Source organism: Dissoconium aciculare (genome assembly GCF_010015565.1).
Source record: "Dissoconium aciculare CBS 342.82 unplaced genomic scaffold K489scaffold_9, whole genome shotgun sequence".
Classification (NCBI taxonomy): Eukaryota; Fungi; Ascomycota; class Dothideomycetes; order Mycosphaerellales; family Dissoconiaceae; genus Dissoconium; species Dissoconium aciculare.
Genome location: NW_022984959.1, coordinates 445,651 through 459,065, shown reverse-complemented (window position 1 = coordinate 459,065; position 13,415 = coordinate 445,651). Strand labels below are relative to the sequence as shown.

The window sequence follows — 13,415 nt, the reverse complement described above, 5'->3', positions numbered from 1 at the left end:
ACCGGATCGATGCAGTCTTGAAAACGAAATGAGAAGATGGTCAGGTGTGATTTCACTGACACCGCAGATGACCTCCGACAACATACAGCAGTATCAGAGAGAGAACGTGGAAGAGACTGGAGGTACTTGTTCAAGGGAGCGAGTAGAGTTTTGACGAGAGATGGGAGCTTCAGGCAACTGGGTGTCGCATTCCATTGTTCCCGCAAGGCATGATCGTTTCTATGGTCGATAAGGAGGGACTTCACAATGGTTCGGAGCAACGACCTTGAATATGACCTATGCAGAAGTCTCACCTTGAGGCGTAGAGGTGTGAGGATGGTGGTGAAGATGACAATAGTGATGATGAATCATATGAAAAGTTACAATCATTCACAGTGACAATCACTAACAATCATTTATAAAGAATCAATGGTCACAGTAGGACTTTCTGGAATGTCAGGTGTGGATGGCGCTTGCCAAATCAGGGCTAGCTCGGCAGGTTCAAGTGAATTCGTGAGATACTGAAATGAGAGAGCTCCAGCTCGCCCTGGTGTACACCAGTTGTGATCATCGTGATAATCACAACAAAGGGTATGTGTCAGGTAACGCGCAACAGAGTCGTGAACCGTGAACGAGTGCGCATTGGCCACATCTATGCCTATTGCGCAACGCTGATTCAAGGTAGGACGAAATTTGACCGACATTCTTGTGTTTCGGGTCCTTCGCTCGATTGTTTGTCGTACGGGAACGTTGTACAAGCTGGTCAGATGTGCCTGGAGATGCCGGCATCCCAGTGGGAAATGCATTCTCGTCATCTTCGCTCGTCCTTGAAAGTGAGCAGCCAGGCCGATGCCGACGGAGTGTGTGCGGCAGATGTTTTGTGTGCAAAGCGCTACTTCGCGCACCGGCCGGGTCGAATGTGAAGAAAGTCCATAGTCGGCGAGCACAGCTACCACGTCTGCATGTTCAAGTCGTGACGCCAGCCATCACGACGGAAGACCTTCCCCTCACTGTGCGACACCCGCGAATCAATCACAGGACACCTTCGCCGATGTGTTCACCTTCGAAGCCCAGGTCCGCTAATTTCTTCTGCTTCACCTTGTCTGCTTTCTTCCGGTCGAGATCTTCTTGCTTCTTCAACGCAAAGACCTGATCAGGAGCCCCAAGCTCAAATCCGATTGGCACGTTGTCATCCTTGTCGAGGTCCTGTGTGGAAAATAGGTCAGTTCAGAAATCTTCTCACCAATGGCTCTCGACACGCACGATTTCACCGAGAAGCGACACATTCTCGCCTCGTACAAGAAACAGTCCGCGATCAATGTCGGCGTAGAGCTTCTGCACGAACAGACGTTCAACGGTGTCCTGGAGGATGAGGTTGCCTTGCCTCATTAGCTTCGTTGTTATTCAATCCTGGCGAGAAGCGAAATGTTTCAATACCGAATTGGTCCCAACTACGCAGGACGCCTATCAGCTTTCGGCCATCGCGCAATGCCACCATAAGTTTCTCTACATCACTCGGCAGTTAGTTGGTGTAGTAAATGGCGACCGGCCGGAACAGTCCCAACGCACTGTCTGTGAGGTCCAACAGCTGCGCGGCTGTTGTGAACATTTGCGGAGGCAGTTGTGGCACTGGCGGCGGCCCTGGAGGCATCTGCTGCTGATTCATCGCACCACCAGGCGGGCCTTGCGGGCCCGTATCATGGTATGCGAAGTGATCCATGCGCGAATCCAATGTGTGTCGCGCGAAGTTGACGGCTTGAGGTGGAAATACCAAGAGCTGCTTTGGTTGGCGGATATTATTCGCGAATTCAAACGGTGCACTCTAACATGACGTGGGGCGATCGATACATGCAAGTGTCCAATCGAAGGCAGCCCTGGAGCCCTAATATAAGCGTTGAAGGCACCTTGGAAGCCGATCTGTTTTTAGGCCTGAGGCGACTATCAGGTGGCAGACCAGCCGAGCCAATTCCGCTCCAGCTTCCAACGCGACTTTCGGCGCGCTCCAGCTGTCGTCACACCACCTGCAGGAGCTGGAGCTGGCTCCGATGTAATCGTTCCATCACTTCCATGACGTCCCTTTGCGATCGCGATAATTAGCACTCGGACTTATTCACGACTCATTCAATCACGCCGCAAATTCGTGGTGATCCTTGGGCCAGCATTTTGCACATGACTTGACACAGCACCGGCGGAATGTTGTCCGCGTTCCGAGCACAGCCCATCCTCGAACTCAAATCACGCGACAAATCCAAAATCGAAGCGTTGCTCGCCTATGGAGACCGCATCTTCGTAGGACTCAATACTGGAGCGCTACGTGTATATCGCACCGATGACGAAACCGCCGAGGTCAAAGATGAAGTTCCTCAAACCCCGACCAAGACCAGGTCGGCAGATTGTCTGCATGAGGACGAGAAATTCAGCAAAAAGCCCGTACAGCAGCTAGCTTTTGTCAAGGAAGCTAAACTACTTGTCAGTTTAAGCGATGGAGTTGTGTCGCTGCATGATCTTCAAACCTATCAATTGGTGGAGCGGCTCGAGCGGACCAAGGGTGCCTCATGCTTCGCCGTGACCAGCTCAGTCGTGACGGATCCCGAAACGGATGTCCCGAGTCTGGTGTCGAGGCTGGCAATTGCAGTGAAGCGTAAGTTACTGTTCTGGACATGGCAAGATATGGAACAATCTCCGGAAATCAGCGAGATCAGCATGGAAGCGACAATCAAAAGCATAATATGGGTGGACGGCGTGCGACTCATCGTCGGCATGGATCCAGGGTTCAGCACTGTCAACGTTCTCACGGAAGAGACAACACCGATATTGAAGCAGAGCGTCAAACCTGCGACTGACGGCAACCCTACCGAGCTTGCAGGGACTCGATTTGGCACAGTAACTAGTAGTGGCATGGGATACATGGGCATGGCGAGCTGGGTGCCAAAGCCGATGGCAACAGGAATGTTTGGAGATCAAGTTCTGCTCGCGAAAGACGTGAATACCCTGTTCATCGATGGCGAAGGTAATGCCCTGGACAAGAGGCAAATCCCTTGGGCTGTGGCTCCGGAAGCTATTGGGTTCAGTTACCCATACCTACTAGCATTGCAAGCACCAGACAAGGGCGCATTGCACATCCGGAACCCGGACACCTTGTCGCTACTACAGTCTTTGAGTGTTCCAGGCGCTACGGTATTACACGTCCCGCAGCCAAACATCAGTCTGGCTCATCTTGGCAAAGGTTTTCTGGTCGCCTCGGATCGGATTATCTGGCGAATGGGCGCATTGCCCTACCACACCCAGCTGGTAGAGCTCGTCGAGCATCAGCGATTCGACGAAGCCATCAGCCTGCTACAACTCCTGGAAGATACCCTGATTGACAATAAGGAGGATCGTATTCACGAAGTTATGACGCAGAAGGCTATAGCGCTGTTCCAGCAGCAAAAATATCGACCCGCCCTTGATCTATTTATCGATGCAGAGACCTCACCAGATAGAGTCATTGCTCTTTATCCGCGGGTCATATCGGGCGCAGGAGCTGATGCCGATGCAGCTGAGCACGAAGGCGAAGAGAATCGAGAGCACGATGGTGAAAGCCTCAACGAGCCCCCCAGAACGCCCGTCAAAGGCATATTTGGCCTGCTGAAAACGCCCAGGAAGCCCGAATCCGATTCAGCGTCGATCAAATCGCCTGCGCGGGCCGATGTTGATAACATGAGCATTCGGACTGCTAAGACCGTCAATCGGGCTCCAGACAAACCGCTGGAGGGAGAAGACCTCAAACTTGCAGTACGATGTCTATGCTCCTTTCTCGCGCAGGCGCGAACACAGCTTCAAAAATTTCTTAGCCCAGAGGGTCAATTGAAGGAGCGCCCGACGAAATTTGACGCTGAGACAGGGAAGCCCGCCTTTGCCAACTTGCTACCACAAACAGTTTTCGAGGAAGATTCTGCGGCCGTCGATTGGCAAGCAGAGTTGCTGAAGACGGCACAGCTCGTCGATACTGCCCTTTTTCGTGCTTACATGCTAGCCATGCCGTCGCTTGCAGGGTCACTTTTCCGCATCGACAACTTTTGTGATCCCGCCGTCGTACAGGCAGCTTTGTACGAAGGCGAGCGATACAATGATCTGATCGATTTCCTGCACGGCAAGAAGCTCCATCGTCAAGCACTCGAGATGCTCACGAAGTTTGGCAAGGGCGAGGCGGACGGGGAGATTCCGGCAGGCATGCAAGGTCCCGAACGGATTGTCGGATATCTGAAGCAACTCCCGCCCGAGCTTGTCGATGTGATCCTGGAATTTGTGCAATGGCCGATCCAGGTTCGGCCGGAAGTTGGCATGGAAGTATTTGTTGCTGACACAGACAATGCGGAGAGGCTTCCTCGGGATCAAGTTCTCAAGTTCCTAGCCGACCACGACAACCGATTAGAGATCCAATATCTCGAGCACATCATCAATGAGCTGGGCGAGAGGGCCGCGGAATTCCACCAGAGGCTTGTCGATGTGTATGTTGCCGAGCTGAAGCGAAAGGACGTCATCCAAGAGGAACAGGAGAGACAAAAGACGAAACTTGAAGAGTTCTTGGTCAAAAGCAGAACTTACAACAAAGCTAAGACCTTCAAACTACTTCCAGCACACGACCCGCTATTCTATCAGATCAGAGCCATCGTGCTCAGCGCCATGGGCAATCACAAGCAGGCACTGTCGATTTACGTCTTCCAGATCCAGAATTACGAAAAGGCAGAGGATTACTGTAATCAAGTATATCTCGAAGATCAGATGAGCCAACAGGCCTGTCTAGTGGACGGAGGCGTCTTGCACGAGAAACAATTCAAGCAGTTTGAACCCGAGAACACCATCGAGAAGCCGAACATCTTTGCGATTCTGCTCGGCCTCTACTTAAGCCCGCCCGCGGAGGAGCAGAAGCGATGGCCGCAAGCCCTCGACCTTCTGAGCAAGCACGGCGCCCGACTCCCGACGAGTAGTACACTTGAGCTCATGCCGGACGATCTGGCAGTGCAACAGCTGCACGACTATTTCCTGGGCCGCGTGCGTAACGCGACGTCGATGCTGCGCGAAGAGGCCATCGTGCGAAATCTTGAAGGCGTGCGGCGCGCCAAGACCGAGCGGCTGCTGGTTCAGGGCCCGGATCTCGGGCCCAGCGATGTCGGCCTCCCCAAGCCACAGGGCCGCAACCGACGTGTCCGGATCGGCGAAGACGACCATTGTCGGCTGTGCCACAAGCGGTTCACGGCTGCCACGGCTATCCGAGTGTATCCAGATGACGAACCTATTCATTACGGATGCATCACGCGTAGCGGTAACAGCCACAAGAGTGAGGGAGGCATGCAGACGGTCAGCGGCAGCGGCAGCCTGGGCGCTATGCGGCAAAGATCTGGCGCATGGGGAGATGTGTGAGGAGATGATGTTCCGAGGAGACTGAATGCCGCAGAGTGAGCTCTGCCCAACTCGCCGAGTTAGGATACCGGTCTACGTCTGCCGTCTACGAACAGTACGGAAGCGTAACATGGGATACATGAAGTTATTGTGCCGCACTTAGCCCGCTAATTGACTTATTCCTCGCCCATGCAGAACTCGACAAATACATTGCTGTTGCCCTGACCCGTTTACAGTGGCGAGCAGAGAGAGCACCCAAGCGGACGCGCCATCTCGCATGCACTGCTCAAGATGCATAGTGCAATTGCACCTGGACGCTGAGGAGCTCATGCCCTCAACGAAGGACTGCCATGACTACATTTCACGGCGTTGTGCTACGATCTGGCCCATGGAGCGCCGATGTGAAACAGCCGACAGCCGATGCCAATCCATATGTATTATGGCATGATGAACAGTGCATGTCGGACCATTCGTATGGACTGTTTCGGAACTTGACGCCGATTGCGAAAAGCTCCCAGAAGGAACTTGACTAGCATTGGCAGAGGGAATTTCTGACGTCATTCTCGCGTGGATAGGGCTGGTGGTCTACCACTGTGATAAAACGATGAAAAGCCCCACCGCAGGACATAGGACACAGCAGGTATTACGATACGTACCTAGGTAGGTAGGTTTTGGTTTTCGACCGGAATAAATACCCAAAAATGATAAATAATTGTACAAGAATGAGGACCACAAGGTCAACAATGACACACCGCAAACCCATATTCGCAAGGGCTCCGCTTGTGACGTGCATTGCACATGCTGTTTAGAGGTACAGTCTGATGACAGGACAGTACAGCATGCACAGTCGTCTCCCGTTCGCACCGCTCGCTTGGCGTGGACGTCATCGGTCATCACCATTCTAAAGTTGAGCCGCATTGGAGCAAGTGAGCAAGCTTGAGGAAGCGAAACACCACCGAAACGCGCGTAAAACCTGCACCTGCGCGTTCACCGTTGGTAATAGTGTTCTTGTATTCATAGCATCGCCGGTGCTATAGTTGGGGACATGGGCCTCGAAATCAGGATAATCAATCGTGCCGAGACATTGGCAACTGGACAGTAGAGCACACACAGTAGAGTAGGTGTTGGTTCTGCAGACACCTAACCTTGATAACTCCACATGGTGATCCCGCACAAGCGCTCCTGACGCAATCGAGCCGCTGCTGCTTGCTCCTTCTATTGCCTGGTCGTCTCTCGCCAAGGCTTCTTTGTTCTCGTGTCACTCGTGTTCAAGGCTCATTCCAAGCTTCATTCACTTTCTCTTCCTCCTCGTCTACAGTGCTCGTCCACTCCTCTCGGCTCCTCCTCCTTCTTGATCGCCATAGTCGCCCCGCCTTTGTCGCCCAGGATCAGAGCGACACATCTGACGGCTTCCTCGACCGCCGGGCTAGCGGTTCACGTCGAGTAAACCATGGCGGAACAACATCCTGCCACAGAATTCTCCCCACAGGGTATGCAAAGACTCGCGTGCAGCCTGACAAGCCACCGTTTGGCACATCGCCGCGAGAGTGACTGACAGCCGCAATAGCACATTACTCGGGCAAGAACAAGGTCCCCACTGTCGCCCAATTTATTCAGAGCTTGGACAAAGACAAAGCCGCTCGCGATGCCGCCATCGACAAACAAACCTCACAACCTGGAAATCAGACGACCAGCGATGCCGTGCCACATGTCAACGAGGTCTCCGCTGGGAAGGGACAAAAAACGGTGACAGATCCCACCACAGGCCGCCAGGTGGTGATCGAGGACCTGTCCAAGGAGCACATGAAATTTGCGACAAACCCCATCCTAAACGTGCCCAACGCCAACCTTGGCAAGGACACGCCCGTCAAGACTGATGCCAGCCAGACCAACCCCGAGTATCGAGAGAAGCAGGACATCACAGCGCCGCCGGACCCAATTGCCGAGGGTGCCACGAGCGACGTGCCCATTCACGGCGAAAAGACCAACATCCTCTTCCATCCGACACCTTCTGTTAGCTATGAGCCGACATTCAAGCGGCTGGAAGAGAGGGGGTTCTATCTGATCACGGGCGTCTTCTTCGCCATTGTGATCTTGGGCCGCGTGTTCGGTGGAAAATACATTGGCATGATCCCACTGGCGGCATGTGTCTCCAGCGGCATCTGGCTTTGGATCAAGGAGCTCGTACGCTCCGGCCGCGAGGTCGAGTGGTCGGCCGAGAAAGAGCGTGGCGAGACAGCCACGGCCAACCTCCTGCCCGAGTCGGTGGAGTGGATGAACACCATGTTGGGCATCGTCTGGGGTTTAATCAATCCCGATATGTTCCAGGCGGTCGCCGATACCCTTGAAGACGTCATGCAGGCCTCCGTCCCAGGAGTGATTGAAAACGTGCGTGTGGCTGAGATCGATCAGGGCAGCAACCCGATCCGCATTTTGAGCATGAGAGCCTTGCCGGACTCTCACATGCGGGAAATGAAACAGGCAATTCACGAGGAGAACAAGAAAACCAAAGATCCCCAAGAGGCTGCCGCCGACGAGGAGGGTGGCGACTACTACAACCTCGAGATCAGCTTTGCGTACCATGCGGCACCAACGGGCTCCCGCGCCAGTGACAAGGCCCGTAACATGCACATGCAACTTGTCTTCTATCTAGGGATCAAGGGCCTATTCGGTGTTCCGCTTCCGATCTTTGTCGAGCTCCAAGGCCTCGTGGGGACCGTCCGCTTGCGGATGGCCATGACCCCGGAGCCACCGTTCCTGAAGACGTTGACCTTCACATTGATGGGTGTTCCTCACGTGTCAGCTGGCTGTATTCCTATGGTAAGTTGGGCATTCGCGCTCTGAAGCCGCACGCTGACCATCTCGCATAGATCGAGAAAGGGCCTAACATCCTCAACCTCCCTTTGATCAGCCAGTTTGTCAACTACGCTATCGGGGCCGCGGCCTCGATGTATGTTGCGCCCAAGGTAAGCGTGCACGAACAGAGGTCGAAGTTCGATTTCGGGCTGCTGACGTTCTCATAGAGCATGTCCATCGACATGCGTGCCATCCTGCAGGGCGACGACATCACCAAGGAAACCCAGGCCCTCGGGGTGTTGTGGATTCGCATCCACCGAGCCGTCGGCTTGAGCAGACAGGACCGCCGGGGGTCTAAATGGGGCGGTAGTGACCCCTATATTACCCTCACCTTCAGCAAGTACGGCAAACCCATGTATTGTACGCGTGTAATTACCGACGACCTCAATCCGATCTGGGAGGAGACGACAGCGCTGCTCGTGACTCCGGAATTGATCAAAGCCGATGAAAATCTGAGCGTCGAGTTGTGGGACAGCGATCGTCACTCGGCGGATGACATTGTGGGCAAAGTGGAACTCAGCATGCAAAAGATGATCCAACATCCGGGGAAGATGTACCCTCAGGTGTCCCAACTCTCGGGCATGGACGAAGGCTCGGAGATGCCGGGCGAATTGCGTTGGGAGGTCGGATACTTTGGCAAGCCAAGCTTCCGTGAGGCTCTCCGTACCGATGGAAAGAATTCCACTCTTCCCAAAAACCTTCAAGACCACCCGCAGCTTCAGGTAAGTCAATGATGCGAGATTCCTGGGCGAGACTGGGCGAGAAACATGTACTGATAACTAGCGACAGGATGAGAAGGGCGTGACCAACACGGCCACGGACGATGCGGTGAAGCATACTCCCCCGGATCCATTGTGGCCTAGTGGTATATGCTCTATCGTTGTTCACCAGATTGTCAATTTGGAGCTGGAAAACATCAAGGGGACCCAAGGAAGTCGAAAGGGTCGCGAATTCGAGCCTGCCAAACCTTATGGTGACACTGCCGAGGAGTCTTCAGGCAATCTACCGACATCCTATTGCACAATTCTTTTCAACGACGAGCTCGTGTATCGGACGAGAAGCAAAGCGGTCAGTAGTCATCCAATTTTCAATGCCGGAACCGAGCGCTTCGTGCGCGACTGGCGCAGCGCCATCATCACCGTCACTGTCCGCGATCAACGCAACCGGCAGAGCGACCCCATTTTGGGCGTTGTGCCGCTCAAGTTGTCCGACATCCTGGACACAAGTAGCCAGGTTACTCGATGGTATCCTCTGGACGGTGGCGTCGGCTTTGGACGTATTCGCATCTCGCTCTTGTTCCGATCAGTCGAGACACGCCTCCCGCCTGCCCAGCTGGGATGGGACGTGGGAACGTTCATGTTCACCTCCGACAAGCTCATTGCCAAGGACTATAACCACCATGCTAAGATCAAGTTGAGGACGGGCGGCTCGACAGGTAAAATCTCCCGATCCGTCTGTCACTCGATCAAGGACGGGAATGCGGAGACGCCTACGTCTGGATTCTCCTGGGATCTCACCAACAAAGAGCATAAGCACGTCAAGCTACCCGTTAAGTATCGCTACCGGTCGCCAGTCGTCATGGAATTTCACATTGCTCAACAGCGCAAAGCGGACGCATATGCCGTCCTGTGGCTTCATGAGCTTCACGACAATGAAGAGACCGACTTTGATGTCCCCATCTACAGAACTGCAGCTCCGGCACGCTTGACTCAGAACTTTTTCACGCCTGAGATGATCGCCGGTGAGCAACTACCCGGTCTCGAGGACCTCAAAGAGGTCGGACGCTTGCAATTCAGGGCCATGTTCAAGGCGGGCATGGACGAGAGCCACGAGTCCTTCGTCGTCGACAACGACTCGCGGGAAACATTCGAGACCTGGGAGGCCTGCCTTGCTGAAGGCGTCCGTACTCACATCGTGGAGAAGGAGCTACCTGAGCACATCAGCACGATGCACGAAGAAAGTCTCACCCAAGGCCGTGACATTCTGAAGACCGCGCCTGAGGATGAGACCAAGAAATGGCTATCAAAGACTGGCACGGATTGGTCGGGCGCCTTCGGCGACGATCCTGCAAACTACGTCGATGAACGAGGGAAGAAGCGCCGCGAACCCGCCGCTGAGCAGCCTCCGAATGATGACAACGACGACGACGACGATGAAGACGATGACGACGACAGCGACAGTGACCTCGGTATCCAAGACGCCACACACAAGCGCCGCTCAGACGATGCACGCAAGTCCATCGGCACCATGAACTCCGGCTGGACGGCCGGCACCAATGACACCATCGACACGCTCTCGCCCAAAGAAGTCAACCGACAAAACCGCAACACCGAACACCGCAAGCACCGTGGCGTGATGCAGTGGAAACCCGTGCGTAACCTCAAATTCGCCAAGGACCAGAGCATCATCGGCGCGCGGAAGCTCAAGGGCAAGATCACGGGCGGCTTGGATGGTCGGCAGCCAGGTGTCGAGACCGAGACGGGCACTTGATTTTCCTGGTTTCGCTCTGGCGGGGGGTTATCGTGCTATCTGGTGGATTGTACCGTGTGTTTTTGTCTTGCCTTGCCCTGCGTGATATTGTTTGTTTGACGAACTCATGATGAGAAGCGAAACTTATGAATGATGAATATGAATGTTATTCTGCCTATCACATGTTGATTTGTAACGGGTACCTCACAGTGCTGGGTGAAAAGCACGCTGAAAAGTGTTGTCTCCGTCTAAGACGTGATCTGGTGCTTTTTACTGCTACAACCCACAACTGCTTCTGCTTCGCAGCGCCAGGCCCACCTCGCAACCCGAACTCCGCCGCTCGATGCCATTGACACTTGACGTATTCTGCAGCGCAGATTCTCTTCAAGCATCGCTTGCTATCGCGATTCGTATTCGCCTTCCTGCTTCGAATGCAGCGGCGCATTCCAAATGCGCCTAAGCGGCTCTGGTATTGTCTTACATTTTCTTTTCGCTTGACGATGCGTTTATGATACTCCAAAGGCAAGGAGCTTTTCGGCCTATATACATGGAATACGAAGAGAAGCGATGCGTCCGATCAGGTCGGTAGACCGTCGTAATCTATCCCATGACCATTCCCTTGAGGCCGGCCATGTCACCCTCCTTGGCGGCGATCTCGAAGTACGAGTAGATGATACTGTATGAATAGCGTGGTCAGCAGGATTCTTGGAAACGGAACTCGTTCAGAGTGCGAGCGACTTACGTGACAGCCATGAGGATACCAGTACCGCTTCCAAGGGCACCCATCAGATCACTGGTGATGGAGAGAGCTCCGATGCAAGCACCACCGAATGCAGCAGCGGTAGGGATGACGCGCTTGAGCTCACGGTACATGCTCTCGTCGCGGTGGCCGGCCATGACCAATCCTTGCTCCTTCAACTGTTTGGCAACATCGCGTGGGCTGGAACCCGAAACCTCGATCCAGGTCTTGCTGAAAGCAGCACAGGCGACAAGCATGTAGACGGCGAAGATGGCAGTGTGAATCGGGTCGCTCAGGGCGTCGGTGATGTTCAATGGAGGGCTCATGTAGTACACCAGACCGCTGGCGGGCAGGACCTGGGAGGTCCCCTCGCGAGCTTCCCAGACACCAAGAAGCTTGACGAGCAGGTTGTCAGGGAGACGGTTGTAGAGCATCTGCGAGACGAGGAAGACGTTTGACGACAGGGCAGATTGAAGCATGATGGGCATGTTCGAGGTGTAGAAGAGGCGGACAGGGTATGAGCCACGCATGCCGCGCTGGCGGGATGACTTGACAGGGATTTCAACACGGAAGCCTGTCAAAGATCAGCATATGATGAGTTGGCCAATTCCGAACGAACTTACCCTGAAGATAGATGACAACACTGAAGACGAGAATGGTTGCCAGCAAGTTCATGATGTTTGGCAGGTTTTGGCGGTAGAAAGCTTCGCGAAGCGCAAGCTGCTTGTTGGGCCAGGTGATCAGAAGGTGGACCAGGGCGATGATGGCACCTTCGAACTCGGGACCCCGACCGGTGTTTACAGTGGTGGGTGAGAAAGCCTTCCAGACGATGGACTCGCAGATGTTGGTGGCAATGAAGAGCGAGATACCACTGCCGAGACCGTATCCCTTCTGGAGCAGCTCGTCAAGCAAGATCACGATCAAGGCTGCAGTCAAGAGCTGAACGACAAGCAAAACGCAAATGCCGGCACCGAGGTCAGCCGGCAATCCATACAAGCCAGTGAGAACAAAGACACAGGCCTGTCCGAAGGACAAGATGATGGCGAGAAGTTTTTGGGCAGTCTGGTAGAGTTCGCGGTCGGACTTAAGGTCCAGGTTGACGTCGATGAGGTGTGTTCCGGCCAAGAGCTGGAACACCATTCCGGAGGAGATGATAGGTGTGATGCCGAGCTCCATCAGGGTACCTCGATTACTGGCCATCATCATACGAAGCCAGTAAAGCGGGTCGGAGGTATCTATTCCTTCGTCAAACTTCATTCTCTTTCGATTCTCCTCGAACGCATTGCTCACCTGAGGAGACAATGCCGTAGAGCGGCATCTGGCTCATCACCAAGAAGATGACGAGGGTAACACTGGTCCATACTATCCGTTGTTGGAATGGAACCTTGGTCTCTGGCACCTGCACCTCGGGGATGAGGGGTGTGAAGGGCTTGACGAGGTCGAGGAAGCGGACTATGAAGAAGAGACAAGGTAAGTTTGGGATCAAGAGTCGAGCGCGCATGCAGTTTGGATCAACGTCGTTGTGCTCGTTTTCACTCCGCCGCGATCTAGTGGATTGATACTGTTGTGCTGTTCGATGGTGTCTGCGCGAATGCGCTGGGCGCGGGCTAGTACATACGTCCACTCATTCTGGCGATGTTTTGGAGCTTCTGCGGCTCCTTCAAACAGTAAGAAAGTCGATGTCGGTGATGAAAATCTTCCGCTGGTGTCTCAAAATGAGAATGGGTTGAAAGAAGAGAACGAAAGAGAGTCTCGTGATGACATACGAGAAAGTGCAATGCGCGAATGTGTGTATTGATGACAGTCCAGCCTTATTTAGGAATTGCCCTCGAATTTCCCCAATGGACGGCGAAGGTACAGCTGGCGATTCGATTGCGCTGAGGCCCGGGCAGACTTGGCATCCATCACGTGCGTGTCGTCACCGTGTTCCCGCAGTCGCGCAGGACCCTGGCTTTTCTCCTACAGCAGAAACACAATCAGGGGCATGTGA

At 54.0% G+C, this 13,415-nt stretch overlaps 4 protein-coding genes across 4 annotated transcripts; 2 read left to right on the top strand and 2 right to left on the bottom strand.

Annotated features, from left to right (window-relative positions):
• Nucleotides 1–1,011: 1,011 nt before the first annotated feature.
• On the bottom strand, nt 1,012–1,588 carry K489DRAFT_322467 (Sm-like ribonucleo protein; the record flags this gene model as incomplete). Its single annotated transcript, XM_033601627.1, has 4 exons — nt 1,012–1,185; nt 1,243–1,358; nt 1,417–1,485; nt 1,549–1,588. 4 exons carry the CDS (start codon nt 1,586–1,588, stop codon nt 1,012–1,014), a joined length of 399 nt encoding a protein of 132 aa, XP_033458081.1.
• A 584-nt stretch (nt 1,589–2,172) lies between these two features.
• On the top strand, nt 2,173–5,382 carry K489DRAFT_371996 (uncharacterized protein; the record flags this gene model as incomplete). Its single annotated transcript, XM_033603288.1, has 1 exon — nt 2,173–5,382. One exon carries the CDS (start codon nt 2,173–2,175, stop codon nt 5,380–5,382), a length of 3,210 nt encoding a protein of 1,069 aa, XP_033458080.1.
• A 1,158-nt stretch (nt 5,383–6,540) lies between these two features.
• K489DRAFT_360159 (uncharacterized protein) lies at nt 6,541–11,021 on the top strand. Its single transcript, XM_033602610.1, has 5 exons — nt 6,541–6,851; nt 6,929–8,181; nt 8,232–8,327; nt 8,385–8,939; nt 9,007–11,021. The coding sequence occupies exons 1-5, from the start codon at nt 6,812–6,814 to the stop codon at nt 10,705–10,707; spliced, it is 3,645 nt and encodes a 1,214-aa protein (XP_033458079.1). The 5' UTR covers nt 6,541–6,811; the 3' UTR covers nt 10,708–11,021.
• K489DRAFT_263522 (SecY protein) lies at nt 10,997–13,258 on the bottom strand. The gene is made up of 5 exons (XM_033600064.1): nt 13,044–13,258; nt 12,716–12,877; nt 12,049–12,660; nt 11,429–11,999; nt 10,997–11,362 (listed from the first exon to the last, which is right to left on the bottom strand). Exons 1-5 carry the CDS (start codon nt 13,051–13,053, stop codon nt 11,287–11,289), a joined length of 1,431 nt encoding a protein of 476 aa, XP_033458078.1. The 5' UTR covers nt 13,054–13,258; the 3' UTR covers nt 10,997–11,286.
• Between the last annotated feature and the right edge of the window lie 157 nt (nt 13,259–13,415).

What these genes read in the sequence shown, in the direction of transcription:
- K489DRAFT_360159 (XM_033602610.1), top strand. Translation starts at nt 6,812, where the DNA reads ATGGCGGAACAACATCCTGCCACAGAATTCTCCCCACAGG. An exon ending in CGATGTATGTTGCGCCCAAG is followed by an intron (nt 8,328 to 8,384) that starts GTAAGCGTGCAC and finishes ACGTTCTCATAG; the next exon opens with AGCATGTCCATCGACATGCG. An exon ending in AAGACCACCCGCAGCTTCAG is followed by an intron (nt 8,940 to 9,006) that starts GTAAGTCAATGA and finishes AACTAGCGACAG; the next exon opens with GATGAGAAGGGCGTGACCAA.
- K489DRAFT_263522 (XM_033600064.1), bottom strand. An exon ending in CTACGGCATTGTCTCCTCAG is followed by an intron (nt 12,661 to 12,715) that starts GTGAGCAATGCG and finishes ACGAAGGAATAG; the next exon opens with ATACCTCCGACCCGCTTTAC. An exon ending in TGTTGTCATCTATCTTCAGG is followed by an intron (nt 12,000 to 12,048) that starts GTAAGTTCGTTC and finishes GATCTTTGACAG; the next exon opens with GCTTCCGTGTTGAAATCCCT.